This window comes from Aspergillus vadensis (genome assembly GCF_003184925.1).
Source record: "Aspergillus vadensis CBS 113365 unplaced genomic scaffold BO88scaffold_4, whole genome shotgun sequence".
Lineage (NCBI taxonomy): Eukaryota > Fungi > Ascomycota > Eurotiomycetes > Eurotiales > Aspergillaceae > Aspergillus > Aspergillus vadensis.
The window spans coordinates 828,962-856,852 of NW_020292042.1; the positions used below are offsets into that span (position 1 = coordinate 828,962).

General features: G+C 51.4%; 11 protein-coding genes across 11 annotated transcripts; 4 read left to right on the forward strand and 7 right to left on the reverse strand.

The window, feature by feature from the left end:
• Positions 1 to 480: 480 nt before the first annotated feature.
• On the reverse strand, positions 481 to 1,916 carry BO88DRAFT_441809 (uncharacterized protein; the record flags this gene model as incomplete). Its single annotated transcript, XM_025709912.1, has 4 exons — positions 1,549 to 1,916; positions 1,110 to 1,488; positions 943 to 1,060; positions 481 to 874 (listed from the first exon to the last, which is right to left on the reverse strand). Exons 1-4 carry the CDS (start codon positions 1,699 to 1,701, stop codon positions 481 to 483), a joined length of 1,044 nt encoding a protein of 347 aa, XP_025566015.1. The 5' UTR covers positions 1,702 to 1,916.
• Positions 1,917 to 2,200: 284 nt separating this feature from the next.
• On the forward strand, positions 2,201 to 3,202 carry BO88DRAFT_382890 (alpha/beta hydrolase; the record flags this gene model as incomplete). Its single annotated transcript, XM_025704650.1, has 1 exon — positions 2,201 to 3,202. The coding sequence occupies exon 1, from the start codon at positions 2,246 to 2,248 to the stop codon at positions 3,200 to 3,202; it is 957 nt and encodes a 318-aa protein (XP_025566016.1). The 5' UTR covers positions 2,201 to 2,245.
• A 596-nt stretch (positions 3,203 to 3,798) lies between these two features.
• Positions 3,799 to 5,382, forward strand: BO88DRAFT_476775 (uncharacterized protein; the record flags this gene model as incomplete). The annotated part of the gene is made up of 1 exon (XM_025711952.1): positions 3,799 to 5,382. The coding sequence occupies one exon, from the start codon at positions 3,799 to 3,801 to the stop codon at positions 5,347 to 5,349; it is 1,551 nt and encodes a 516-aa protein (XP_025566017.1). The 3' UTR covers positions 5,350 to 5,382.
• Positions 5,383 to 5,582: 200 nt separating this feature from the next.
• On the reverse strand, positions 5,583 to 7,055 carry gliI (aminotransferase gliI; the record flags this gene model as incomplete). Its single annotated transcript, XM_025704651.1, has 4 exons — positions 5,583 to 6,029; positions 6,099 to 6,514; positions 6,580 to 6,784; positions 6,867 to 7,055. 4 exons carry the CDS (start codon positions 7,053 to 7,055, stop codon positions 5,583 to 5,585), a joined length of 1,257 nt encoding a protein of 418 aa, XP_025566018.1.
• Positions 7,056 to 7,739: 684 nt separating this feature from the next.
• On the forward strand, positions 7,740 to 8,278 carry BO88DRAFT_476785 (EthD domain-containing protein; the record flags this gene model as incomplete). The annotated part of the gene is made up of 2 exons (XM_025711953.1): positions 7,740 to 7,899; positions 7,920 to 8,278. 2 exons carry the CDS (start codon positions 7,740 to 7,742, stop codon positions 8,258 to 8,260), a joined length of 501 nt encoding a protein of 166 aa, XP_025566019.1. The 3' UTR covers positions 8,261 to 8,278.
• A 1,181-nt stretch (positions 8,279 to 9,459) lies between these two features.
• On the reverse strand, positions 9,460 to 12,046 carry btgE (putative cell wall glucanase (Scw11)). Its single transcript, XM_025709914.1, has 2 exons — positions 11,607 to 12,046; positions 9,460 to 11,526 (listed from the first exon to the last, which is right to left on the reverse strand). Exons 1-2 carry the CDS (start codon positions 11,785 to 11,787, stop codon positions 9,818 to 9,820), a joined length of 1,890 nt encoding a protein of 629 aa, XP_025566020.1. The 5' UTR covers positions 11,788 to 12,046; the 3' UTR covers positions 9,460 to 9,817.
• A 3,148-nt stretch (positions 12,047 to 15,194) lies between these two features.
• Positions 15,195 to 15,973, forward strand: BO88DRAFT_359977 (uncharacterized protein). The gene is made up of 3 exons (XM_025703837.1): positions 15,195 to 15,372; positions 15,479 to 15,603; positions 15,687 to 15,973. The coding sequence occupies exons 1-3, from the start codon at positions 15,289 to 15,291 to the stop codon at positions 15,721 to 15,723; spliced, it is 246 nt and encodes an 81-aa protein (XP_025566021.1). The 5' UTR covers positions 15,195 to 15,288; the 3' UTR covers positions 15,724 to 15,973.
• Positions 15,974 to 16,092: 119 nt separating this feature from the next.
• Positions 16,093 to 17,137, reverse strand: BO88DRAFT_476790 (oxidoreductase, short chain dehydrogenase/reductase family; the record flags this gene model as incomplete). Its single annotated transcript, XM_025711954.1, has 1 exon — positions 16,093 to 17,137. The coding sequence occupies exon 1, from the start codon at positions 16,963 to 16,965 to the stop codon at positions 16,093 to 16,095; it is 873 nt and encodes a 290-aa protein (XP_025566022.1). The 5' UTR covers positions 16,966 to 17,137.
• A 1,086-nt stretch (positions 17,138 to 18,223) lies between these two features.
• Positions 18,224 to 19,674, reverse strand: coaT (acetyl-CoA hydrolase ACH1). The gene is made up of 2 exons (XM_025706109.1): positions 19,434 to 19,674; positions 18,224 to 19,373 (listed from the first exon to the last, which is right to left on the reverse strand). Exons 1-2 carry the CDS (start codon positions 19,548 to 19,550, stop codon positions 18,387 to 18,389), a joined length of 1,104 nt encoding a protein of 367 aa, XP_025566023.1. The 5' UTR covers positions 19,551 to 19,674; the 3' UTR covers positions 18,224 to 18,386.
• A 1,095-nt stretch (positions 19,675 to 20,769) lies between these two features.
• Positions 20,770 to 21,316, reverse strand: BO88DRAFT_208094 (uncharacterized protein). Its single transcript, XM_025701907.1, has one exon. It carries the CDS (start codon positions 21,232 to 21,234, stop codon positions 20,914 to 20,916), a length of 321 nt encoding a protein of 106 aa, XP_025566024.1. The 5' UTR covers positions 21,235 to 21,316; the 3' UTR covers positions 20,770 to 20,913.
• Positions 21,017 to 27,013, reverse strand: BO88DRAFT_485685 (transcriptional regulator SIN3). Its single transcript, XM_025712367.1, has 8 exons — positions 26,580 to 27,013; positions 26,434 to 26,501; positions 25,689 to 26,344; positions 25,519 to 25,619; positions 24,770 to 25,469; positions 23,367 to 24,707; positions 22,073 to 23,311; positions 21,017 to 22,017 (listed from the first exon to the last, which is right to left on the reverse strand). The coding sequence occupies exons 1-8, from the start codon at positions 26,678 to 26,680 to the stop codon at positions 21,400 to 21,402; spliced, it is 4,824 nt and encodes a 1,607-aa protein (XP_025566025.1). The 5' UTR covers positions 26,681 to 27,013; the 3' UTR covers positions 21,017 to 21,399.
• Positions 27,014 to 27,891: the final 878 nt, after the last annotated feature.

The following is a 27,891-nucleotide window of genomic DNA, read 5'->3' on the forward strand; positions in this document are numbered from 1 at the left end:
CGTCGTCCGTGATGGGAAGAGGGGGGCAGGCTGAAAAGGATTAGCTTCTCCGACAAGATACAGTGACAGGAAGTATCACCCTAACCTGATAGTCCTTCCGTGTGGGGGCCAACTTTAGCTTGAGCTATGGTTTGTCCTGCGCTGACAGCTCGTAGCCGAGGGTTGCATGTATGCATGATTGTGATTAAACTCGCCCGTGGCAGTGATGTCTTGCTCGAGGCTGGCAGGCCCTGCATCACGTATTACAAAAGAATAACGCAGCATGTATTGTTCCACTTGTGGGGCCAATCTGACTGCATATTACGCTTCATTCCGAGACCTACGTAATGATTGCTATCAGACTAATTACGCATATAGTTTGCGCGATTTTCCCCCCATATCTGACGGGGTGAATCGGCCTAAAGCGAGTCCAGACTACAATGAATTAGATAGTGCTTATGCTAGAATTTTTATAATCCACTTTCAGGTAAAAAATAGCTATTAAACAACCGAGGTAGTGTTGACCTGAGGTGGGAGGATATGTTCGAGGCTCGTGCTGCGGTCATCCTTGGCAAATGCCGCCTGCTTAGCAGAAGCATAATGCTTCGAGGGTGTCCCGAGACCAGGGCTTTGTATTGTTGCTTGCGAGCCCAGTTCATAGCTGTTCTGGGTACGACGGGAAGATATCAGGTTAGAGAAGGTGTGACTGGTAAGCCGGACGACAGGCTCTGCCAATGGGCGCAACGGAGGGACACTAGCAATCATCATGGCGATGTTGCGCTCCATTCCAGCCCAAGTCAGACCCATGACGGTAGTGTATGTTGAGTCCGAGGCTGATGAGCCTGTCAGACTTTCCCCAGACTCGACCGTACGAATTGTCGCAAAGATACCTGTGCTGTAGAAGCAAAATGATGTTAGCGATGATGTTTCCAAGCATCGAGGAGTCAATCACGGATAACATACACTGCACCCAAGCTCATGAGTCCACAAAGAACGATTTTGTTCTTCCGACTGATCTGTAGGTCCTTAAAGAGGAAGATGGGAACGGCCGATAGGAAGTAGTCCGTCAGCGCCGAAAATGCTGCCCAATGTCAATAATTGATTCAGAGCAGGTTGAAGAGTTCACTCACATCCTTGCAAGATCACCAAGCCCGTCTCGGTAGCTGCCGGCCAGCAGGTGCCTGGCAGGTATGGGTCCCAAGACTTATGTGTGGGGTTGCAGCGGGCATAGAAGGATATGATAACGACCGTGTTGACAACAAATACCAACACAGCCGTGACTATACAAAGAACGCGCAGAGTGCGTTGATGCGAGCCTCTCAAGATACGTAGATAAGAGAGACAGATAGAGATTTTCGCAAAAGTCAAGGCGTTTACACAGAACACCTGCCCGAGATAGTCCCAGAACAGCAGGGGAGGTATCTGCTTTTTGGTCAAATAGACCATGTGACGTCCAAGTCCATGATTAACAGCAAGGAAATCACATATCGTGGCGACTAATGCTTGAGCCTATTTTAATATTAATAATGAATTGTGAACAGGTGTTGTAGAAAAGCTCGAGTCACTCACCACCGCAAACAGCATCATGTAATCGTCCCAACCCAAACTTGCATAGAGAATCCGTGCTACTGCACGGAGCATCACCACCACACAAGCACTTACAAAGGTGACGGTAGTACCCACAAGCAGCTTGTAACCAATGTCCACATCAGGGGGAGTCATGATGGAACAATATTGAGGCAAAATTCTAGGACTAAGCTGCGTGAGGCAAACGAGATACGAGGCTTCAAGACAGGGTGGATTAGGCAAGCCTTTTGATCCTTGACATCCAGGTCCAAGCTACATAACACCCCATAGAAGGGTGAACAACTCCTATGGAGGAGTTCAACCGGGCCATCTCATGGCCTTCAGCCCCCACGCGCTACTGCTAGTTGTACTGCAGAATCTAGCAAGCAGGATGACTGAGTGGAGACTCTGGACCTTGCCGTGCGCACAGACAGACGAGGCTGAGGCTTCGTGCAGCATAAGCATCGGGCGTCACCGTATGGGCTGGTACTAGCGCGGTATGTCAAGGTATGCTTACATTTTCTTACGGTTTTACGTATTTGCCTGGATGCATCTGCGTTCCATTGTCTCTTGAGGGGTGTTCCCACGTTATATATCCCACTGGAAGCCCACGCAAAGTGGCCACCACTACTCTACTACTATCCTTCTTCTTTTCCATCTCTACTACCGAGTACCTCTAACCATCTTGATTCTCTCCAAGATGTCTCCCTACCAGTTCTTGTCACTGTCTACCAAGCCTTCCGCCCAACTATGCTATAGCTTCCATCCAGCTGTGGGCACTGCCAAGCCCGTGCTGATTGTCTTTGTCAATGGCCTTGGCCTGCCACAGACATCCTGGGAGGGGGCCATTACACGTCTGCAAACACAGCCTCCCGCTGCTGGACTGCCCGCCATGTTGACCTATGACCGCTATGGTCAGGGGCAGACCACAGACCGGGATCCCGACGACAACACCGAGGATCCCATGCACGGCCATGATACATTGACTGTGGTCCGGGACCTTCATCAATTCATTACTCAGATCGCGTCCGAGCAAATGGGTATCTCCAATCTGAACCCGGGCAGTCTGTCCCTCGTGCTAGTCTCCAACTCTATTGGTGGCGCGCTGGTGCGGCTCTATGCTCAAGAATATCCCGGCACAGTGGCAGGCCTTCTCTTCCTGGACAGTGTGCTAGCAAACTCCGACTTTGTCTCTATCTACCCGGACCCTGATGCACCTGGCTTCGACCCAACCAGTCTGCCAGATGGGGTGACGGTGGATGCGATCCGTGCTGCTCGCGCGTACATGCAACGGGTATTTCACCCCAGTAATGGTAGTCGCGAGGGGCTCAGCCGGAAGAATCTGGCGCAACTTTTGCCGGATAGCGATGGACCCAAGTTGCAGGGGCCGGATGGCGGTCCCTGGGTAACGGTTATTGGCCATGAGTTTGAGGCGTTCAAAACCGAATTTGAACAGATGGGTGGCGCCCCGCCAAGACTGACTGAAGTCTATATGAATCCTTACTGGCAACGGTTTAACGAAGGATTGGCTAAGCTTACTGAGCCTGCTCGCAGTAAGGGTCCTCTGCAGGCACCAGGGGCCGGCCATTTTGTCCAGCGAGATAACCCGGAGCTCGTGGCAAATGAACTACGCGAAATCCTCGACAAGATTCTGTGAATTCTCTTTGTGTGTGTGTCTGTGTGTAGCTAGTCTAGCCAATACAACCTCCCCTTTGGCACATGCTTGTAAACCCGTTAGTCCACTCCCCCCATCATGTTCGGATGAGCCTTGAACTCGGCAAGGCCGAAAATTTGCAAGCGAGGGGCAGTAAGCGGGGACCTCAAATAGACTACTCTAGGACTACTCAGGCTAGTCTGGTAGGCTTCGCTGTGGATTTCGCACCAGGCCGGTCTGACAGCCAAGTGGGTCTCCTACCAAGCAGGCGCCAAACAGACACCGTGAGATCGATCGTGTAGATATATATCGCTACTCCGTAATATCAGTCAGTATTAAAACAAAACCAAAAACGCACTAATTCTGTGTTTTCTATAACTTCGTCCTGGGACATGTTTGGCCCCCATACTAAACACTTCCATCCTCTTCCCTCGCACTCCAAAAACAGCAGTCTTACAAGAAGGATGTAATAGAGCAGCCAAGGAAGGACATACCAGCCTCGTAGTGGAGTATATAGCTGAGCAATTCATCTCTCGTAACTAATTGATATCTATACCCTCCTCATGAGAAACGTTACAAGCATGATAAAGAACGACAGCATGGACTCAGGGCATGTACCCACTCTAGTACCACCACCTCCTCCTCCTCCTCCGGCGATTCAGCTACTCGATCAATCAGAAAAGGGGCCAACGAACATCAGCCTTCCCATCGATGTCTCTGTGCTCCCGGTGGGAAAAGCAGGGACACCCTCGCGTCAGAGCATTGACACCCGTCTCTTTCTCTGGCCCAGTACCTACCGATACATCTTTTCCCTTGTCTTCCTCGCAAATGTGGCTGCGTTGATCTACTTCATTCTCAAAGATTGGTCTGCGATACGGTTCGTGGATGCTGCTGCTGCGAACTTCTTAGCAAGCGCCTTGGCTCGTCAGGCGATCGTGGTAAATGGGATGTTTCAGATAATGTGCTCCTTATCACTCCGGCTACCCCTACGTCTTCGTCGTGTGGCAGCCAACATTTACCATTACGGCGGCGTGCATAGCGGTTGCGGCGTGGCTGCGCTGATCTGGTATGTCGGGGTAGTTGTCATGCTGACCCAGCTGGCCATCAGGGTCCCGGGGGATTCCCATGATCTCTCCAATCACACTCTGATTACGTTGATCCTTGCCTATCTCGTCCTCTTTCTGCTAGCTGTTATCATCGCAGTGGCCTATCCCACGGTCCGACTCCGCTATCATAATTCCTTCGAGTTCGCCCATCGCTTCCTCACCTGGCTAGTCGTCGCGCTGTTCCTGAGTCTTCTGGTGCTCGTGGTGGGAGACTCCTCTCTCACTCCTAGTACTGCTAGTATTTCTGTATCCCCCGCGACCAGCCTCGTCCGTCTACCCGCCTTCTGGTGCGTCCTGATCACCGTCATCGCCATCATTCAGCCCTGGACACGCCTGCGACGCATCCGCGTACAGGCAGAGCGGCTCTCCACTCATGTCATCCGTCTCCACCTATCTGGAGCTGACTCACGGTTCGGGAAAACTATCTCACTCGCTACTCACCCACTGCAGGACTGGCATAGCTTCGCCACGTTCCCGGATGAGCCACGCTGCATAGATATTGACGATGAGGAGGCGGCAACCGCAAAGACAAGAGCAGCCCAGGGCTACTACTGTTCGGTCCTGGTATCCAGGGCAGGAGACTGGACGGGAGCGCGAATCAACGACCCCCCGACAGAATTATGGACCCGGGGTGAACAGCCGTATGGGTTCACCCGAGTGATGCGACTCTTCAGACGCGTGGTGATCGTGGCAACAGGCTCTGGGATCGGCCCCTGTCTCGCATTTCTAGCGGAAGGAGGAGAAGAAGCGTATCGTCGCCCTGCCATTCGTCTGGTGTGGCAGACTAGGTCGCCGCAGCAAACGTACGGATCGCGGGTGTTGGACTTAGTGCATCGGTTGGACCCGGAGGCCATGATACTAGACACTTCCAAACAAGGTCGACGTGTGGACCTGCTCCCGTGGGTCGTTGACCATTGCTTGGCCTATCGCGGCTTCGAGGCTGAAATGGTCTGTGTCATTAGCAATCGGAGCTTGACCCATACCCTGGTTTCTCAGCTTCGGGGGCGAGGGATTCCTGCAATGGGGCCGCTATTTGATTCATGAGACTATATACTAGATATGTAGATACGTAGATAGATATTCAGAGCAAATCAAAATCAACATGATGGTACGATGCGTTCTGTGCAATATTATTCCCCCACTTAATCCTTCCCGTCACTTAGCCCTCCCTAGTGCTTACTCTCCTAGTGCTTACTTTCTATTTCCCTCACCACCACCACCCCCTCCTCTACCAATACAGCCTCCTCATACTACTACGTACCAAACTAACCAGTAATCTACCTCAACTCCCCAAACACCCCTTCAATCCTTCTTATCCCCTCAGCCAACGTCTCCGGCGCCACCCCAAACGTGACCCTCATCCACCCATGCTGATAATTCCCCGGCATATGGTACGCTGACCCCGGCACGACCGCAACCCCAGCCTGACGATATTTTCCACATGCAGCTAGCTCATCCTCCCGCGTCTGAGCTCGCGGAGCCAATCGAGCCATCAGGAACACTGCCGCGGTCCCTGAAACGTATGTAATACCAATACGACGAAACGCTTCTGTCACGGTACAATATGCCACGGCGAGCCCCATGCAGTTCTGCTTTAGTATGTCCGGGAGACGGGAAGATGTCAAAATGGCTATTGCTCCGATTGTGGAGAGGGCCGATACTTGGACAGCCCCGGCTAGTCCAACTGTTCGTCGTAGGGAATTGTTTCGGGTTGCTATGCATCCCTGATGGATCGACTTTGTTAACAAAAGCACAAACCTGGCGCTATGTTAAATTTGAGGGAGAGATCTTACCAGACGAATCCCACTAGCTGCTAGATCCTTGCTCATACTCCAGAGAACATGCACGCGGGAGGGGTCAAGACCGACGGTTGAGGGGTCGATACTTAGGACGGATTTGAATGCAGACCAGTTCTGAAGATCGGGACTGGTGAATGTGCTGAGGGCGAATACCTCGTCGGAGATGAGGTGGAGGTTGTGGTCTCGACAGAATGCCATACATTGCTTTAGGACGTGAGGAGGGTATGGTCGGCCAAGGGGATTGTGTGGATGGGAGAGAACGACAGCTTTGATGGGACATTTAGCTTGCTTGTAGTGCTTTTCAAGTGCAGGGATCAGTGCGCTGTCGTGGAATGAATCCTCTAGTTCGGTAACTTCGACACCGATGATTTGGACTTGGGATCGAACGGCGAAGAAGGTGTCGTAGCCGCCTGGTTTTGTTTTGTTGGTTAGTTTTAAGAGGAATATGTGAGAGGGGGTGAGGGAAGAGACATACTCCAGTACGGACATGGTACTAGAACACCATCCTCCGGATCACACAAATGGTACAGCAGGATATCAAGTCCAGCGGAAGTGCCGGGTGTGACTGCCAGATGGTCAGTCTCAATTGGGGTGTATGGTTCGAAGTAGCGGTTGAATGTCGTCGCAAGCGCATCCAGTAACGGTGGGTAACCGCAGAGGCCTTTGGGCCAGTCGAGATGCTAGTGGAAACAAACCATCAATTAGCAATTAGCTGCAGCATTTAGAAGCTACCATCTAGATAGTATGCGGTATAGACCTCACCTGCGAGCTTAGCCCTTCGCCAATGCATGTCTTTAAGATAGAGAGGATCTCGTTTCTAATTACATGGTTTTCCGCTAAGGTCAAGTCGATTCCGTGCCATGTGAAGTTGGGATTTAGGAGGTAGGGCGGAAACCGTGCAAGAACATCCGTCAGGTTCTTATGTCCTCTATGGGAAAGTGATGATTCCATTGTGCAGTAGAAGCAAGATAAAAAAAATTGTTCGAGACTTGGTAGAGTGCAAGAGATAGGGTTGAAGACTGTCCTCACCCGGATTGGAGGTGGGGGGACATGGACCTTGGTATATCTTCGAACAACAGTTAACCGTAGTGTCGCATCGACAGAACATGCAGTATTCGATTGACAAGTGTGAGTTCATGGCATGCATTAGCCTCTCTCGTCCAAGGCTCCGTGAAACGGGAAATTCAATCTACGTTTTTTTTTTTTTTTTTTTTTTTTTTTTTTTTTTTTTTTTTTTTTTTTTTTTTTTTTTTTTTTTTTCAGCCCCCAAACTAGCGGGTATGACTAGATTATGAAAAGTTGCTAGCGCGGCTTACGCCTCTTAGTATCGCTAAGTCTCGACCATAGCAACAACGTAAGTGTCACTTCGCTTCAAGTTAGTTCATTGACGTCGGCAAAATGTCTCAAGTGTTAATCTATTATTTTGTTCATTGAGACCGTTCATCTCTCTCATGTAAGCGCAATGCCTTCTGTCGCCCCCAACCGGGGAGTAACATGTCTCAGGCCCCCCAAACCTCGACCCATAAGCTTACATGTGCTTCTCAGTTACCCTTATCTTTCAATTTGAAAATCCCCAAGATTAACAGACTGCCCTCCATCTCCAGTCCAAGCAACTACGAAAAAAATACATTGACCATGGAGAAGGAACGCCAGACGGCCCTCCGACTCACGGCATTTCGCTACAAGAAAGAAGGCATCACAGAAGCCCAGCTACAGACATACATGACACAAGTCTTTGGACCGCGCGCTGCACCCATTCAAGTTCGTCATGGTGTTTCCAAAGTGATACAAGTCAGTCCCCGACCTCTTTTGCAGCATATCAGTCCACTTTGGATGTATTAGCTGATCTGGGTAAACAACAGTATCACACTCCCAGCAGTAGTAAGAAGCTCATTACGGAGAAGATCCCTTGGGCGCTTGGAAGAGGCTGGACGCTAGATGATCATGATGTGATCATTTCGGTATACGTCCCTAACGCAGAGACCATGGCGGCTATCGTCAAAGACCCCGAATTCCAGGAGCTGTTGAGCGGTGACTCTGAGATTCTGCAACCGACGGCTAAAGTAACCGCTGGGTGGGATGAGGTCTTTGTGGATAATGGGCAGGTTGTGACTATGGATAGAAATAGATTGGATGAGAGCAGGGAGACTGTCTGAAGAGAAAGGGAGGTTAGGTGAAACATTCAAAATGATGTTGACTATGGTCTGATATAGATGGGAAACCGGCAGCTTCCGGCTCCAAGCATCCTTAGATACCATATTCCCATTCCTCTAGCTGTCCAGGGGGATCGCCGAAAGAGACAATTATAGCAAATCATCAAAATTCCAAGTACTCAACTTAGATATTCCCGCTATTATCAACCATTATCTGTCCACTATTTGTTCTCTGACCTGCTCCGACCTTTTTTATCAGTAAGACGAACTTCCCACAGCACAACCATACACCTAAGAAGTGCTCCCTTGAAAGGACATGGGCCCCTCCAAGATTAATATTATCAGGCAGATTACGTGCTCTGATTTGTCTGCAATATTCGAGGTAGATATGAATGGACAAAAAGTCTGCAATGAAGCTTTTTCACGACAACGGCGACGACCCAGGATATACCTTCTCCATTTGCTGTTTACAATTGGAAGGAATCGTTTAGTATGCTAATTATAAATGAATCCAGAGAGATGACCAGGCTGAGGGACTCCCGCCGAATACAAAATTCTACTAAGGGTTCCATAGGCTTTTCATATATTTGGTGGCATTGACGCGTGCTTCTTTTTTTCTTTTTCTTTTTTTTTTTTTTTTTTTTTTTTTTTTTTGTTTTTGTTGTTGTTGTTGAACCAATATCAGTCGGGGCGGAGTTCCAAACAAAGTGCCGTTCTGTTCTATTTTTTAACTCTTTATATATCCATGATCTGTCATGCGTTTCATTTCAATTTATTATATGCCCCTTCGGGTTTGATGGTCTATAGTCTACTATGAGGTTTTAGAATATTGATACTTTCCCTCAAAGGCTTGAGTGGTATGTGGTAGGCTGTTCAGGAATGCGTTGGGATATCTAGGAAGTAGTGAGTAAGTAAGTGGTTCTTGCGTATGAAATCAACACGCAGTGTGTCATGATTGTGCTATAACCTGTACCCGGAAGGATCATGGTAAGAAAGAAGAAGAAGAGGAAGAGGATGATGTTGTGGAAGACAATTATAAACAGTCTTAAACTAAGAAGATAGAATAAATAGTATATACGCCCCTCGATTCATGGTAGAGGACGAGAGAGTCAATACTTCAGACTGTAGGTTTGTGGGACTTGGGGTTACTTCATTTACGAGGGAGGAGTATTAAGTTTCGAACTATGGGGTATCGAAATTGGCTAATTCAAAGATTGGATTATACTCAAGACCAGGTCATTGTTAGTCTGTTGCGTCCCTGTCTACAATTACACAAGTATCATCGTAAGCCGTTAAATTAGCCTATAGAACAAAGAAAAGCAGACGCAAACCCGGTCACTAGACACATAGATAAGAGTATATGAAGAAATGAAACAGACACCAAAGGTTATATCTACTATATGAAACTTTCAACTGTACGGAGAAGGGAAAGATAAGCCAAGTCCTGTCGTGATGAATGTACCTGGGACGACAGATACAGGATTATAAACAACTCCAAGCAGATCGGAAGCAAAAGAAAAAATTGTTCAGGAAACTATAGACAAATCAAGCGGGATTCGCTTAGAACTGGTCAATGCAACCCCAGTACTGCTCAACGTCGTACTCGCCAGGGTCCTTCCACAGGTCGTTGGCGTAGGAGAAGAAGACGGACAGCTCGCCAACGGACTCGCGGATGCCCTTGATGGCGGTGGCCTGCTCGGTGGTACCGGGGACGGCAGCACCGTTGGCGTTACCCTTGCTCGGCCAGCCAGTCTCAAGGTTGATGACATCCATGTCGGTACAGATCTTCTTCAGGAGGGCGACCTCGGAGGAGGCGAAGGTACCGGCCTCGGCAGCAGTGGTCTCAGAGTTGAAGAAGGGGTGGATGTTGGCACCCAGGACGTCGACGACAGAGCACAGGGTGCTGCTGCCGTACTCCTGCCAGATGTCGACAGGCTCAGTGGTGGTGATCTGGCCAGTGTAGCCGGCAGCCTCGAAGCTGGACTTGCAGGAGGAGATGAAGGTGGCGAGCTCGCTGGCGGTGGTGTAACCGTCGGAGATGGCCTCGTTACCGACAACGATGAGGGTAACCATAGACCACTGACCCCACTCGGTGATGGCAGTGACCTGGTCCTGAGCACCCGAGGTGCCGGTGCTGGAGATGTAGACACCAAGGATCAGCTTGAGGCCGTACTTGCTGGCAGCGGTACCAACGTATTCGAGGGTGCTGCAGTCAGTGGAGTAGAGACGGATGTGGGTGAAGCCCTTGTTGGCGATGGTCTCAATGTCCGACTCGACGGTGGCCTTGGACTTGCAACCACCGGAGTTGCTGTAGGGGGTGTAGGTCATTCCCATGCTGTTGCCGCTGGCGCTGACGCCAGAGCTGGCGGCGGCGCTGGAGCTGGCGACAGTGCTGGACTGGACGGAGGAAGTGACAGCGGCAGCAGTGGTGGTGGCAGGAGCCTGGGTGGTAACCTCAACAGCGCTAGTGGTAGCGGCAGCAGGGGTGCTGGTGGGCTCGTTGGCGTTAGCGAAGGGGCAAGTGTAGGTGTAGTCAGTAACGGTGGCGGTCACAGTGATAGCGCTGTGGGTGTAGGTTCCGGGGGTGACCGTGGAGACGGTGGGGTAGGTCACAACGGTGTTGGAGGGAACGTAGGTGGTGGTGGGAGCAATGGTGTAGGTACCGGCCTCGGGGCAGACGTAGGTGGTGGTCTGGATGATGCTGGTGACGGTGGAGCCAGAGAGGGAGACAGTGGCGTAGGGGCAGGTGACGGTGGTCGAGGTCTCGACGATGGTGGTGACACCACCGTAGGTCTGGGTACCGCTAGCCAGGGAGGTGGTGGTGGCGGCGACGACGGAGGTGGTGTCGGAGACGGTCACAGTAGCCGCAGGGATAGTGTAGACACCAGTCGAGGAGAAGGTGGTGGTCTCCGGGGTGGGGACAGCCTGGCTGGAGGTGGTAGCAGCAGCGACAGGGGTGGAGGAGGAGACCTGGCCGACATTGCCGCCAGCAGCACCGGTGGCAGCGACACCCTCGGGGGTGGAGGAAGTGCCAGAAGCAGCACCGGCAGCACCACCGGTGGCACCACCAGCAGCAGGGGTAGACTCGCTGGGGGAGGCGTTGCCAGCAGCACCGCCAGTAGCACCAGCACCCTCGGCAGTGGTAGCAGCCTCAGCAGGGGCAGTCGACTCGCCGGGGGTAGCGACAACGGTGACGGTGGTGTAGCTGGTGGAGTGGAGGGTGGTGACGACGTCGGAGGTCACGGTGGTAGGGACAGCCGCGGGCACGACTGTGATGGTCAGTGTATTGTCCACATCGCAAGTCGCATCAACTGGAATGTTGGAATGCGGGGGATAAGGATAGACTCACGGGTAGGGGTTCCCCAGACGGTGATGACCTCGGTGGTGCAGCCGCAAGACTCCTCGGGCTCAGCCTGAACGGCACGACGCTGGTGGAAAGAGTCGTGACCGTGACGACGCATATGAGCGCCGCCATCAGCCAGAGCGGTACCGGCGAGGGCAGCCGCAGTGGCAAGGAAAGCACCCTTCATATTGACGGTAAGGGTGAAATCAATGAGGGGGGTTCGGGAACAAATTCAATCGCAATGAATGCCCGCTAAAAGAGTGAAGCGGTGGTCAAGTTTGCAGAGTGAGAAGAGAACGCGGGAGAGGGAGGGAGGGAGGGAGAAAAGGGCACGCCGGCCTCTTTTTGATATCTTTCTCTGGGAGGGAGAAAGAGACAAACGATCTGCAAAACAAACCCGAGAAGGAAAACAAAAAAGAGGGGAGGGAGAGAGAGAGAAAAAGAAGAAGAAGAAGGAAAGGGAAAAGAGGCAAGTCTGGCCCAGCAGGGAAAAAGCCCCCAAGCAAACAAAAGGGGGCGGGAGTGGATGGTGGATGGATGGATGCCAGGCACCCACTGGCCGCTATTGGACTGGATGTCCGCACGGCTCGGATAGCCTGGTGGAGTCGAGTCTAGTATTAGTTTGCACGTCGTCCATTCCCTTCTTGGGGGTTTCAGAATATCTTTTGTTCCATTCCCTCATTGCGGTGACGGTGACCGTTAGCTGCAATCCTGACATTCAGGGTCTGGCTACTATTTTTTGGGTCGATGGGCCATCAATGAGTGGAAGAGCAGTCAAACGACGTGTCTACTGAGTACTGACTTGCTCGACACAGAAACTGACCCCGGACATGGATGATTTGGATTAAGATTTTCCGATGCTGGAAGGAAAACTCTATTGCCAGGAGGACTCCTACGTAGGCACCCCTCTATCACATCTGTCTCCTGATGACAGGGAACAATCCATCGGTGAGAGTTGTAGTTATCCCGTATTGTTGTGTATAGAATATGAGATTCAGATATCGCACAACAATATTCAAAGCAGTCACAATCACCTAGCAGAGTGGCAACCACACAACATCCAAGTGAAATGAGATTCAGCAACAGAAGCTGCTTTGTGCAGCTGCAAGGAACACTGGAAAGTCAGGGATCCACCCCGCCTGCAGGAGGTGTTGTGGCTTTGCCCGATCGGGTACAGTGGCTGCCTCCACTGTCTGACTTTGCGGGATATCATTGGAAGAAGGCGAGCACCTTAATTTCCGGGGACCCACCGCAGCCCGGATTAGCGACCAAAGGGCAACACAGCCAGAATTGAGCAGAAGTCGGGCGCAATAATGGATGGCCCAGAGACCGACCCATGGTTGGACTCAGCCTCTGCACGGTTAATAGGAGAGCGTTATTTCAGGTACGGGGTCTGAAAGGCTGGATGAAACAAGCAGAGAGGCAAAGCAGTGCAGCCAGCAGTCAGAAGGCTGAAGCAGAAGAGGCGAATTCATAAGAATAGAAACAGCCCCGGTTAACTTCTGAGTCTGACAGCCACCGTTCGGCTACTATCCGGTTACTATCCGGTTACCATTCCATTGCCATTGCCATTGCTATTGCCCCTGGAAATTACTGTCGGCTTACTGAGATCTATCCATAGTAATAAGAATAACTATCCAAGAGCTACTCCGTACCGTACTGAGTTTATCACCCGCGCAAGGTTCAATCCCTCCGCATCATCTCCTAGTCAATAATTGTCAATAAATCCATGGATTCACTCAGCTAACTATCTATCCTCTACTCGCTGATCCATCTGGAGTTCCTTGACTTACACTTTCACCGTCCTAGCAACCCACGCCGATCAGATCAATTCACAGCACTCGAGTGTTCCTAGTCACTGTTTCTCTGTGGAGATGTCTCTCACTGGCACTCCAGCAATGCCGAGAACCGAAACGAGGCCTGGCCTTCTTGGCTTCACCTCGACAGTCGACACACAGTAACTGTGTTAAAATTCCCACACGAGTCAGGGTCTGTCAGTGGCGGCCAAAATCAACCAACCCCTCGTGCTCACGCCTCAAACCCCTGACCACTCTGCCCATCACTTCGACTTACCCCAGATCAGATGAGATCGGATCCAGGATCCCTCGACTACATACGTACTACATAAGTACGATACGAACAGCCAAACTATTGACTATTGAAACAACTCATGAAAATAAAATCATAAAAGAAACACACCGAACTATTCATAAATACCCATTAACCCTACAAAATAGAAATTGATCATCGTCCGCCCGGTCTCGACCGGTCAGTGCAGAGTCTCCTCCACTGCGGACCGATTTGCCCCTGACCAGGCTTGGCTTGAGCCTATCTGAGAGAGAGAGAGCGAAGTCGTTGAGCGCGCTGATTTGGGAAGGCTGAGCTGAATTTTAGAGAATGTGTGTTGTCTTGGATGAATTTGGGCTAATTTTCAATAGTCGCGTTGGGGTGTGAGACATGATGGTGTAGGTGTTGACCCCTGAATTTGGGGGTGAACCCTGATACTATTACTACGAGGGTATATAGCTGGGGGCGATGACTCGTATTATTGTAGTGCTGACTGACGGGTTCTGGAAGATTCGGATATTACCGATGCTCGCTTATGAGTAGAGGATGATGTATTGAGTGAGTGGTTGTGTAGCTACGAGATACCCTAAGTAGAGGATGGATGTGTGGTGGGTGTTGAGTTGGGCTGACCGATCCGAGGAATGTGTCAGTTTGACGCCCACACATAACTAACCTCACATTCTTACTGTAGGACTCAAAATTGACATAACTGACAGGACATATATAATTCCTCAGCAATGTCAATAACATCCCCTACATAAGTCCTCCGTACCCTGTACCTCAACTCATGGTTGAGAAACCACATGGCTGAAGCCGACCGACCGGTCGCAAGTTACACAGTCTCATCCATCACCACATCACACAACTTTCTCCTCAGAATAAAACCCAACCAACACAATCCCTTTGAAAAAGGAAATCCAAACCTTTATGTAAATTCCTAAATCCTTAATATTTACCCGTCAACAACCAAACCTACCTACTTACTGACGTAGTCCACAAAATCAACCACATCACACCACCCACTACACTGCACTGCTGCGCCACATCTCACCACCCATCGGAGCACATCAGATCATGTTACTCCCACTACCACTACTAAGTATACACCGGGATCATGCCACCCACCCCAACCACTACACAACCCAACCACAACCACATTTGCATCCTTCGAGGGAAATTTTCTACAAATTGAGCATATCTAATTGGTCACCCATATCTACGGTATACCATCGCTCGGATCCTCCGAGTCCCATGCACTGCACACGTGATGCCTTCTACCCCGGATACAACCACCCCGATGAGGAGGTGAACGAGGTGAGGTGATTCGGATGGAGAGATGCCTGACTTAGTATTGAGGAGTATGGTGCGATGGGATTCTTTGTTTGGGATGGTGAACGGTAATTAGGTTCCGATTGATGCCGTATACCATACTTACTGCTACTGCTGTAGGGCTTGGGATGTGGTGATGGGTGTGTAGTATATATAGTAGATAGAAGCAGACGATACTATTCAATCGGAATCATCTCAAACAATACACACACTACCTCGATAAAATCTACCAGGATCCAGAAGAATCACTACATCTATCAACCAATCAACCCACCACAGAAATATATCGACCATGAAATCAACACCTACTACATCCTCCGCCCGCCTCCAAAACGACTTCGGAGCTGATCTATGGGTGAAGAATCGTCCTAAGCATGTGCGTATACTATCCCTCTCTATCTATCCCTATCCCCATTCCCATACATCTTTATATCATATATCCCTCTTACACATACCCATACTAATAAATACTGGTGGTACAGCACCCCACAGCAGGCCGCGGCCTCTTCGCCGGCCTGCAAGATACCAAGAACTACAATGTGGAATCAGGCTGGGCGAAGCGCAGTAATGCGGAAAGTCAGGGGTTTCTGGGAGGGTTGTTGAGTCGGTATGTTCATCCCTACTTACTATCTTGATTCATTGTGTGGTTGTTATGGGATGTTTGGCAATGAATGACTGACTCTGGTGTAGGTTTATTGGGGGGTCTTATAAGCCTCCTACTGAGTAGGGTATGGATGGATATGATGGATTATGGTGGATTGGGTTGGGCTTGGTGTTTGGGATTGGGTAGCGTTAGATTGATTATACTATTTCACCGAATTAAAGTGTGTTATGATGTATTCAGTATACTATGCATCTGCACTACTAACATGTATGATGGAGTAGTTCAACGAACTCTTACAGTAGACTGACTAGATACATACTAATACTGCCTATTTCAATACTACTATAAACATAAAACAAAGTCAAAAAGCAGCACATATCAATTACCTACCACCGTAACATCCCACCCCTGCATATCACAGCACCACAACAACCATCCCTACCTAACCCCCAAACAATCATAACTAAGTAGTATACTACAACTACATCTCCATCACATCGAACCCTTAAGCAAAGCCCCCCCATCACTCCCCACCCACTCCCCAGTAACAAACCCATCCTTCATACACCAAACATACGCCTCCGCGACATCCCCAGGGTCCGCAACCCTCCCCAACACCGTCCCCCTTCTAAACATCTCCTTAACCGCCTCCTTCTCCTCCACCCCCAACGCATCAAATATCTCCGTCTCTACCGCCCCAGGCGCCACCACATTCGCTCTTATCGGCGCCAACTCCACCGCCAACCCCCTCACCAACCCGCCCAGGGCACTCCCCGCCATCGCACCCAATGTCGTCCCCGGGACAGGCTTGGACGCTAATACCCCGGAGGTGAAGGTCAATGACGAGGTATGCGCATCTACCATGTACGACTTCGCATACTTGCCCAGCATGAGAGGTGCCAGGACGCGGAGGGTTTCGCTTTGCGTGTAGAGTTGGGGGGTTAGGGTTGTGGTGGTGGGGGAAATGGGGATGCGGGAGGGGCGCGTGCCGGAGGTGTAGATTATGTGGTTTAGCAATACTTTCTCGTTGTTTCCTTTGGTGGGAAATATGGAAGACGATGTAGCGTAGTCGAGTAAGGAGACAATGGTTGTCTCGAGGGTAGCTTGATCACTGAGATCGTATGCCTTGCCGGCGATGCGGGACGTGAAGGATGGATCAGGGTAGAGTTGTTGGAGACGGGATATAGCCGACTGGACTTTTTCTGCCTTGGAGCTGGATAGGATGATGCTGGCGCCGTGTTCGAGGGCGGCGCGGGCGACGGCGAAGCCGATGCCCGAGGTGCCGCCGATGAGGAGGACGCGGGTGTTGGTGAGTTTGTTGGTGGAGATGAAGTTCATCGTTGTATTTGTATTTGAGGTGGACATTGTGTGTGGATAGATGTGTTGTGAATGTTCTGGGTTGGTTGCTTGAGAGTACTTGGTTAGTTGATTGGTGGTTGGGGATCATGTAGGATAGCAGGGATGTGCTCTGGTTATATAGTAGTGATACTGTTATATAGTATGGATACTGGAAGAGTAGTATATGTGTGGTATAGAACCATCCATGGTTCTGGTTATGTCCGCTAAGTCCGATATGGGGTTAAGCTTAGGGTCGGGCGGAGATAAGGCTGTCGGAGATTATTTCTGGCATTATTAATGCGTATGATGGTGTGTTATTCAGCTTACTTGTGTAGTAAGTATTGGTCTGGAAGTCCACGTGGATGCTACAAGGGTATGCTGGTGCGATGGTGTGCTGGTAGTTACTTAGGGTGAAGAATACTATCGACAAATAGCCGTCCCCAACACAGCTACTACATGATAACTAGTGCAGCGTGGAGGACTCACTACTCTATACTAGTGATAGCCTTGAGTCAGATTGGACATCTGGACAATGTCAAGTTGTTCAGGCAGCACACCTCAGTACGAAGAAGGTAGTTGGAGTGGAGTATAGAAGTAGTCGGTATACTTCACGCATACAGTTGTTAATGTTAAGTGGCTGCTATGATGGTCATAGATTATAGCTGTAACATCACATGCTGGACAGTTGATAGTGATTTGTAGCATGGTAGTGTGACAAGAATACTTATGGCCTTGAATGGATTCATAGGGATGGTGGAATACGTTGACGCTGCCTGGGATTATCTTTGATGATAATATACTTAGGTAAGGGCTAATACTAGTATTGATAGTGTTTGATTGCTCCGCATTCAAGGTATATCTGATTAACGTAATTTAGACCATTCTGTGTCCCAGAAATAACATGATATAGGGCGGTTGGCTATCCAAAATATAGTACATGACTGGCCATACTCTCAGTGATGTCAAGTTGAGTGTTTAAAAGCATTCATATCTAATCATTCTACAGGTAATGGGATATCGCTGATCAAGGTGTAGGCCACTTGCTTTGATTCTCACTTATTATTCAGCTAATTCAGCTATCAAATAACTGTAAATATTTTGAAACTGTACTCTCTACTCCAAGCCAGCAGAAATAGATACCGTATAAGAACACCTCTGTACATAACTCATATCTCTACTCTCCTGTCTACTCCCAGCTGGTAATCTTCATCGTGCCCTTCTCCTGCAAGTTCTGGTGCATCTTGAACGCCTGGAACAGCAGGTGAGGCTCATGGCCCATACCCTTCTTCAGACACTCAAACTCAGCCCGGTCCATGTAGTCCTGCAGGATGGGCTTGTAGTCGGGGTGAGAGCACTTGTCGATGATCACCCGGGCACGCTCACGAGGAGCAAGACCACGCACGTCGGCCAGACCCTACATCAGTTATTAGTATGGATATTAAGGGATCTCAACGAGCAAAGGGATTTACCTGTTCAGTAACAACCACGTCCAGATCGTGCTCGGTCTGGTCAACGTGGGTACACATGGGAACAATGCAGCTGACACCGGTGGGGTCGACCTTGCTGGGCCGGGTACTAGGGGTGTGCATGATACTGTACTTGGAGCTGCGCAGGAAGTCGGCCGATCCACCCAGTCCGTTGAGCATGCGAGAGCCCATGACACAGGTGCTGTTGGCGTGGGCATAGATATCAACCTCCACCGGAGTGTTCATGCCGATGCAGCCCAAGCGACGGATGATCTCGGGCGAGTTGGACACCTGCTGCGGGCGCAGGAGCAGCTTACCGGCGTAGCGCTCCCAGTTGTCGTAGAAGCGCTTGAAGCCCTCAGGGGAGAAGCGGATAGAGGTGGCCGTGGCAAAGTCCAGGTTGCCACTGTCAAACAGGTCCAGGAAGGAATCCTGGAGCACCTCCGTCCACACCTTGAGGTTGGTGAAGTCGGCACCACCCTTGCTGAGACCGCCAATGACCGCGTTGGCAATGTTTCCAATGCCGGACTGGATGGGCAGCAGGTTCTCAGGCAGACGGCCATGCTTGACCTCGTGCTTCAGGAACTCAATCAGGTTGGTGGCGATGGCCTGGGAGCCCTCATCCTCGGGGGCGTTGGGCTGAGTCTGATCGGGGTAGTCGGACTCGACGATGGCCACGACCTTCTCAGGGTCAACCGGGATGTGGGGAGTACCGATACGGTCCTCGGGCTGCATGATCAGGTAGGGCTTGCGCATGGGCGGCTTGTCCGACATGACAATATCATGCAGACCCTCAAACGACGGGCTAGCCGTGTTGACTTCAATGATGATCTTATCGGCCATCTGGATCAGCTCCGGAGAGGCACCGACGGAAGCACCGGGGATAATGCCGCCGTCCTCCGTAATAGCGGATGCCTCAATAACCGCGACATCCAAGCGGTTCTTGGGCTTGTTCATTGTGTACCAACCCTACCAACACCATTAGTTGCTATCCACATAAACATCACCGAATATCCGATGGAGACTTACATAAACCAAGTCCGACGGGAACATGCTCAGATGCTTGTCGAAAAAGTTGATCTGACCATTGTTGATACCCTTGGCAATCTCCTTGCCGACCTGGTGAGGACTCCGACGGTCGATCATGTTCAATTGAGCCCAACGGTTCTCTGTTTCCGCGCCGGAAGAGGCGCCGACGAACAGGGTGTACTTTAGCTTTCCCTCCAACTTGTTCTTCTCAACGTGGTCGGCCAGCGCCGTGGGAACTTTCCTGGAAACCGGGAACAATCCGGATTAGCCTCTGTGGCAGCCACGCGGGGACAACGGGCGCAACCTACTTGGGATAACCAACTCCCGTGAATCCGGACCAGCCGATATACGATCCATTGGGGAAGAGGTCGATGAGATCTTCAGCCTTGGCCAACCGGTTAAGATAGGAAGGCCGGCGAACACGGCTTCTTAAGAGGGCAGAAGCAGACATTGTGAGGGAGGGAGGGAGATGAGGAGGGAAGGACTAATTGTCCAGGAGAGATAGAGAGGGAAGAAAGGGAGAGGTGAAGAGATGAGGAGTGGAGAGGGGAGAAAGAGGAATGAAGGGAAGATTAAGAGAGAGAAAAAGAACTGGGGAAGAAAGTAGACGAAAGCAGACGAGGGTGACGGTGAGATAGAAATACGGTACGGAACCCCCGCCACGTTCCACTACCCCGGTCTAGACGAAGGCGAGGAGCAGCGCGTCTTCGGGGATAAGGAGCGACTACTCTATGGATCCCGCATGGACTATGGGGGATCGCTGGGGATAGCCGGATGCTGAGTGGCTGTCGATCGACCAGTGCTGCAGGAAGGGCATGCAGGAGGGTGTATATTACTCCGATGCTCAAGGTCGGAGCAGTCTAGACAGCCTGCATCCAGCTGGATGTATTTAAGGTCTTGCCAGCTGCTGGACCACTTCCCTCTGGGGCAGGGAGGGTCAATGGTGCTGGAACTGAGTCGCCGACTCTTCTACACTGCGACAAATGGGTCTGACAGTGTCTTGTCTCAGTGGAAGGTGGGTTTCTCTCAGATTTTCTCTCTTGGTGTCTGCATCTTCAAGGGTTCCCTTTCCATTCATGCTGACGTCACGCCGGCAAACTCTCGGCCAAACATAGTTCTGCCTTGTCCAGCGTTGCCTCTCCCACGTCACCTTGAACTCAACTGGTTTTTATTCTCCCCGGGGAAATCATGAGTCTATTGACAACGACGAATAATTCAATATACATTATATATACCTCTCTCAATTCCAATGGGATAAATGTGCTTCAATTGAAAAGAAACAGACAGCACCGAGATTCGTCCAGAAAAGCGCCGACGGACTAGTCTCGGCCCGTATCGGTTATCTGCTGTTCGGCCACACGGAAGCTAAGCTGATCTGATCTGTGCTACTCTGTTGTTGCTGTCTCTCTGCTCCTCTGCTTCCAGCAAGCTTCCGCCCATTACTAACGCCAAATCAATACTCTACTAGTCTAGACTCATTTCACTCCACTTCAATCCAAATCGATTCATTCAATATCGGTTGATCAACAACTCCCATAGTCCTAGTTACACATACACAGTGAAGAAGAATTTGAAATCGCAGCAAAAAAAGGAAAAAAAAAAAAAAAAATAGGAGGAATAAAGAAAAATGAAAACATCCCAAAGTTGACCCCGTCCCAGAATCACAATCCCCCCGACCCCACGCCAGACAATTCTCCCCCTGCCGGTCGCAAGGCGCGCTCCAGTCCACCCCCAGACCGGTCGCATCTCCTCGCCAGCCACCAGGCGGATTCGTTTTTCCAACAAGCAGAAATATTCCCATTCGTGCAACCGTAGAGACACTATGTACCGTTTATGTAGAGAGGAGGTCCCCTGTATTCGTCATACACATGGTGAAGTGTGGAGGCGCGCGCGCCCAAGCTATCCCCCGCAGAAGCGGACTTAGCCGCACGCTGCAGACATGCGCTGTTCTATCCGAAAGCACTGTTCATTGCTCTTTCGACTCCACCGCAGACTGCTCGACATCAGCCATCTCCGTATCTTCCTTGTCGTTCTTCGACTCGGTTTCGGTGCCTTCCGCCGGAGCAGCAGCAGCTGCCTCTCCGTCAGAGCCCTTGATCCAGGACCGGAATCGCTGATTCGATTCGTCCACTTGATCCTTGCTGAGACCATGCGCCCAGTGCGGGTTATTGACAAACTTCTCCGTAAACCGATCCCGGCGTCGCTCCTTCACGGCCGCCTCCTCCTTGGCTACCTCCTCCGCTGCTTCCTCCGCCGGCGCCGTCGGCCGCCACCACCAGTCGTAGCTGCCGGGCTCATACAGAATGTGATAGCTGTTGGCACAGATGCGGATGATCAACCCGTCCTGGTGCACCAGAGGGCGGTAGTAGCGGTTGTACTCTTCCTCCTGCTCCAGCTTGGCCGGCAGGTTGCGCTTCAGGAAAGGCATGCGCATCTGAGAGAACGGCACCCCCTCCGTCGGATCCCGCATCGTGTACGCAGAGACATAGTATGACCAGCGCGCCTCTTGGCTCAGCTCCTCATTCTCCAGCGTGGCATCCTCGGGCGTCAACAGCTGCAGCGTCGTCTTCTTGGTGGTAGGGTTCTAAGGCAACTCGTGTTAGATAGCAGTTTAAATAGCCCCAGATAGAAGCACTTACGTAGGTAATGCGATAAATGTCACCGTCCTTGACCAACCGTTCCACTTGCTTGCGGTACTGAATCTCCTGGTTGTGCGTGGTCTCCTCCTTGTCCCGCTCCTTGAAGAAGAGATTCATGATATCCGAGCTGCGGTCTTTCGAGTCCCCATTGAAGATCGCCCCGGCAAACTTGGATATCCCCGCAAACATCTTCTCCAGGTTGTACAATTGATATCCGCTCCGCAGGTAATAACGACGAAGCGTCTCTTCCAGGTGAGAAGGCTCCATATCGCCCTTGATGACCTCTTCGCACATGCGCACGATCTGCTGGTACAGGTTCGCCTTGGGGTCACAGTCGTAGAAGAACTCCGTAGGGAACTTGTCAATAAGGTTGAGCTCCTGCGCCGGTTTGCTCACTAGCGCTCGACGGACATCGTCATGAGCATCCTTTTCATGCAGCTTGATGCGTAGCAGCCGCGAGTAAAGGACCTCGAATGTGCGGAAGAAGCAGTAGATATTGAGGTTGGCGTACAAGTGGTGGGCCTTCTTCTCATATGTCTCGTTCAGGTTGTACTCCCGCTGTTGGTTGAAGTTACCCTGCCCGGGGTGCTCCATCCACTTCAGCTCGGCCACATCAAACGGCTCTGTCGGATCGGGAATCGGAGTCGACGGGACGAGAACAGCATCTGGCGTGCCATCGCGGCTGGCTGGCGTACTGCCTTCCTTGTCACCACGACGTACCTTCTCGCTACGACGCTCAAGAACGTCGCGGAGAAGGTCGATCTTCTTGCCATTGATGCCCTTCCGACTGCGCGGCGTTGAAGACTCCTCGGCGGCCAGGCTCTCATCGTCACCTTCATCTATCGGGGATGCGCCACTCGAGAGTTCATTCATGTACACGTGGAAAGTGTCACGGTCCATGCCGAAGAAGACGGGAACAAAGTCCTTTATAAAGGTCATCACCTTCTGTGGGTCGGCGCCAAACCCAGCAGAGTTACGGTCGATAAAAGTAAGTAGCAGGTGCGTGGCATCAATGATGACAGCCGGATCGTCAAAGGTGAACTCGAACTGGTGTTTGACGGTCTGGTACCCACTCTTGCACAGATTCCGGCTCTCCTCAAACTTGTTCTGGATTTCAGTATGGATATGCTTCGCCACGAACAGCTTCTTGTCAACTTGTTTGCTGGCAATTGCCTGGTGGTCCAAACTACGCCAGTATGCCTTCTGCATCTGCTCGCGCCATATTTTATCCCATTCACGCTATTGCCAAGGTCAGTAATCCAAGAAATAACAAACAATTTGCGTTGTGCCTCACCTGACTCGCTTTCCACTCTTCACACTTCTGCTTGAGACGGAAAAGAACGATGGGCAGAACATGGGTTGGTCGCTCGAACATCTCCTTGATAATCTTCTCCCCGCGTTGTCTGTCGTAGATCTTCTTGATCACCCGCTGGTAGATGGCCTCGCTCTGTCCGCCAAGGCCAGGCGGAAGCTTGAACGCGGCGCACTCGGCTTCCGACATAACGAGGAATTGCTGCACAATCGGCTCGATAAGCTGGATCGTCCGCGTGCACGCCTCAATATGGTGGTCATAGTCATGCCTGTCCTCCTCAATGCGATGCAGGGCATCTTCAAACTGGTTCTTACGGTGAGCAACGAATCCAGAGTCTTCCGACGCCCACGTGGGGTGAGAAGCCCATTCATCATTGAGCACACTGTAGCACAGCTGATCACGGCCACTGCAAGGCTTCTGGCGCTCACGCTTCGGTAACAGACGATAGCTGGGCCCGAGGGACCGGCAATGAGACAGATTAACAAGTCCAGAGTCTTGTTTCGCTTTGACATCAATGATCTTGTCTTCTGGCTCGTCGACATGCATGAAGCGCTTGAACCAGGCCATCAGTTCCGGGTTGGAGCCAATGTAACTAGCCGCCCTTTTCACAAGCACATGCCTATCGATGAGGTCGGTGGAATACAGATTGCAGAGCTTCAGGAACTCGCTGAATGTCTGCTTGTTGCCGATGTACTTCTTGACGCGGTCAAAGAAAGCAAATTCTTCCTGAGTAGGGGTCAGGGAGAAAGTCGGCTGAATCGGTTCTGGCAAAGCGGGTACGAGGGTGGGAGAAACAGCAGGAACTTCTGCCTGGGAAGGCTTCGTATGATGAACTTTGGCCCTCTTGTTGGCATTACCAGCTTGGAGAGCTGGGTTCCTAGCCTGCATATCTCCCATGCGCGCCGCATCCGCAGCCGACGGACCAGACATTGAAGAACCCATAGAAGATGGGGCGCCTGGCCCATTCCGACGTTTCTTGCCATCCTTCGCAGAGTCCTTGACATTGAACTGGCCCAATGGGGGCATCTTGACGTCGCGGTTCGGAGTCTGAGAAGGAAGAGCATTGGCGTTGGGATAGCTCGGCTCGCCGCGAACATTGCTCATGGGAGCTGCTTCCTCGGCCTGACGAGCTGCGGCCTGCTGCTTTGCATGCGCTGCAGATTCAGGAAGAAATTGCTTGAAGTCTTCCAACAAGTCGGGAGCCGTGTTGAAGAGCTGGGTAACTTGGGCATACACATCTCCGATTGGCTTGGATTCGCGCTGATAGGTCTGTAGTATTTCAAGAAACTGCTTGTAGATCTCAGGGGCACTTGCAAAGCGGTTCTATCACGAAGTTCAATGTCAGCTGGTAGCAACTAAATGTCGGTTAGCTTATTCTGACTCACCTTTATCTTGTTGACATAGCTAATGGCATGGTTGAACTCCACCGGTCCACGCTTGGTCAAATCCTGTGAGCCTTGCAGCATACCGGTGCCGACGCCCGCCAAATTGTTCATAGGCTGGGTCAGACTAGGACCCTGTTGAGACGCTGCTGATACTTGCAACAAGGTTGGACGCGTGAGACCCGCAGAAGCAGCAGAGGCAGCACCCTGAAGCTGGGAAACTCCTCGCTGATCCTGCTGATGAGCCATAGCGGCAGCTCCAGCTGCTGCTTGTTGCTCTTGCTGGGTTGGGTATTCAAAGTGATGCTCTTGAGCTTGACCCTGGCCACCTTGCTGTCCAAACATGCCAGGCCCCATCATGCGGGACCCAGGAGAGTATGATCCTGGAAGATTGCCTTGCTGCTGCTGAGGCTGGGGCTGTTGCCACCCAGGTCGAGACTGGTCATAGTATTCAGCGCGTCCGTGAGGGCCCATGCCACCAGATGGGCCAAGCTCGCCAGAAGAATCCAGAGAGTGTCTAGCACGGGGCATACTCAAGGTATTGGTACCCGAGGGCGTGGTCACTCGAATCGCGTCTGGATTGTCCTCTGTGCCACACTCGATCCGATATCCAGGAGGCAAGAACGTGTTGAACCCTTGGATAAGAGCGGGGTGTCCATTGAACAGAGTAGAGACTCGTTGGATGACTCCGGGTGTATCGATCCTGCTGTCAAGTTAGTCAGGCACGATTCCCGCGGCGGTATAACGCTCACGCTTGGCTCTTGAAGTCTTTCATGATATCTAAGAATCGGTTGTAAACATCAGGTTGGTCGACAAAGCGAACCTTCACCTGATCTAGATAACTAAGTGCATCCTGTGACGGAATCGTAAGCCACGGCTTCGTGATGTGGAGCACTGATCCACGCGGCGTGCTGTAACTCACGTTCAGGATTGGCTGCTGGCCCTGGGCAAGTGCCGCCACATTGCCTGGAATCTGAGGGCCAGAGCCATTGAATCCCATCATGGGTTGGCCGGGCGGTCCACCTGGATGTTGCATGTATGACCTGGGTGTACCCTCACCATGCTGCATCTGTGGGCCGTAGATGCCACCAGGCCCTCCCGGCGTAGGCATAGAACCTTGCGGGCCATTTGACGGGTTAGACCCAAGATTTGACAGCAGACCATTGGGGCCGTGGATGGAGTTTGGCACTTTCGAGGCCACCGGCTGATGGATAGGGATAGACCCTGTGTGGCTCTGGACCGGGTGGTGCTGCTGTTCACGTTGTCGCTCCAGCTGTTGTCTCTCAATCTGTTCGCGTTCGCGTTGCTCGCGCTCTCTGTGGGCCATCTCCTCCTGGCGCTGTCTCTCAATCAGCTCGCGTTCTCTAGAGTCTCGCTCGCGTTCCCGGTTGATGGACTGGGGCGAGGGATGTTGCATGGCTTGCCCGATACCCGGGAGCGAGTGACCAGCATTATGACCAGGAGCCGCAGGGTGTTGGCCGTAAGCGGGAGGCTGATGCGGACCTGCATGGCCCTGGCTCAGCTCCGCCAGGCCGGGAAGAGAGTGTCCGCCAGGTTGATTCGCAGGGTGGTAAGGACCTAACAGCAGCGCAGAGTCAGCCAAACGTCCGAAAACGCTCTGTAAACCATATTGCGAGACAGATCAGGAGGGAGGTGAAAATCCTAACCAGCTGGAGGGGGTAGAACGGGTCCCGTGGGCTGCGAAGACGGGCCTTGCTGAGGCGGTGGGTTTTGGCTAGATCGCGGAAGAGACGCCAGTCAGTCATAGCTGTTGACAAACACGCAAAAATGGCTAGAGACGGCAGTGACATACCTGAAGGAGCCCAGAGGACGAGGTCCTTGGTTCATCTGATCCATCCCCGGGTGCGCTGGCGGGCCACCGGGGTGCCAGTTATCATTGCCAGAAGAGTTCATGGTCAGTGGCACATGAATAGAATGTTGACAGTACTGATACCTGCTCAGAGCACTAGGCAACTGCAGGGCAAAGGTGAAAGAAGGTAGTGAGCCTGCGGATGAGGGTCTCGCACGGTGGTTCCTCTACACACGGCTTGGGGTATCTCTTCCTCGAGCTGGATTTCACAGCGACATCACTGTGCTAGAGATTCTGCCAATAGCAGACGGGCAAGAAGACGCAGGAAGCCACGAAAAGACGATCAGCAGGAGCGATGAATAGGATCCGGGATAGAGGGAAGAATAAGAAAGCGAAACAAGAGGTGAAGAGCCAGCGAGCAGCAGATCCAGTAGGTGATGATGGTTTGCGCGCAACCGATCACGGATGGTCTCCCGACAGAAGGCGGAGAGGCCTTTGATGGCACTAACCCCTTTCCAGTCAATAGTGCCGCCCCTCGGGTCCATGATTTTCCGGTCGCGACAGTCACTGCAACCTGATTGGCCCGACAGTGATGCATCCCCGTGGGTGTGGCCCCGACGTCATTGACTGACGGTCTCTGTCTCTCTAAACTCTCGGTAACACAAAATTGGAGACGGTCCGAGTTGAACCTTGATACCTGCTGAGTGGCAGTCAGCTGTAGGGTTTTACTCCGCATCAGGTATGTTCGACTGCAAATTGGTCCGATATAAAGCATAATCTTTATGCAAGACATGTCTGTGTAACAAGTTGTGTGGAAATTTTTGATTCTTGGGGCTGTCTTAAGATTGTCGCCTACGCAGTACTTGGCACCACTCGCCCACTATACTAGATGTACTATCAATATAATCAAAGAACTACTGCTACTACTGCTGCTAAGTAACGAACTCTCAAACTTCCCATAGATTCAGTATCTACTCAGGGCCACTAAGGTAGTAGTATCACCATCGAGTCCGGCCATTTGGAGGCTTGCTCCAGTGGCACCGGATGTGGAATCATCACGCCATAAGCAGTCAAGTCGCCCGACGCCTCCCCAATAGGTAACAGAGACCATGGCCTCATCACAACAGCATATTAGTTCAACAGGCGTCGGGCAGCCAAATGGACTCAGATATCCTCTGCAGGCTCCACGTTGTCTTTCTCTATATCAAGTTCCCACTAAACGCCTGCCCAAAAGACCACAGAACATTACAATGTTCCTCGAAACAGACAGGATAGAACGGACACCTCGTCCAAGGATGGAGAGAAGAAGAAAATG

Excerpts from the sequence above, each read along its gene's own strand:
- BO88DRAFT_485685 (XM_025712367.1), bottom strand. The coding sequence starts at position 26,680 with ATGAACTCTTCTGGCAATGATAACTGGCACCCCGGTGGCCCGCCAGCG. Across the intron at positions 25,620-25,688 it reads GCCAGCAGCCAATCCTGAAC|GATGCACTTAGTTATCTAGA; the intron begins GTGAGTTACAGC and ends ATTCCGTCACAG. Across the intron at positions 25,470-25,518 it reads AAAGACTTCAAGAGCCAAGC|GATCGATACACCCGGAGTCA; the intron begins GTGAGCGTTATA and ends ACTTGACAGCAG.
- btgE (XM_025709914.1), bottom strand. The coding sequence starts at position 11,787 with ATGAAGGGTGCTTTCCTTGCCACTGCGGCTGCCCTCGCCGGTACCGCT. Across the intron at positions 11,527-11,606 it reads CGTCTGGGGAACCCCTACCC|TCGTGCCCGCGGCTGTCCCT; the intron begins GTGAGTCTATCC and ends TGACCATCACAG.
- BO88DRAFT_208094 (XM_025701907.1), bottom strand. The coding sequence starts at position 21,234 with ATGGGAATATTTCTGCTTGTTGGAAAAACGAATCCGCCTGGTGGCTGG.
- BO88DRAFT_359977 (XM_025703837.1), top strand. The coding sequence starts at position 15,289 with ATGAAATCAACACCTACTACATCCTCCGCCCGCCTCCAAAACGACTTC. Across the intron at positions 15,373-15,478 it reads TGAAGAATCGTCCTAAGCAT|CACCCCACAGCAGGCCGCGG; the intron begins GTGCGTATACTA and ends CTGGTGGTACAG. Across the intron at positions 15,604-15,686 it reads CTGGGAGGGTTGTTGAGTCG|GTTTATTGGGGGGTCTTATA; the intron begins GTATGTTCATCC and ends ACTCTGGTGTAG.
- coaT (XM_025706109.1), bottom strand. The coding sequence starts at position 19,550 with ATGATCGACCGTCGGAGTCCTCACCAGGTCGGCAAGGAGATTGCCAAG. Across the intron at positions 19,374-19,433 it reads TCCCGTCGGACTTGGTTTAT|GGTTGGTACACAATGAACAA; the intron begins GTAAGTCTCCAT and ends TGGTGTTGGTAG.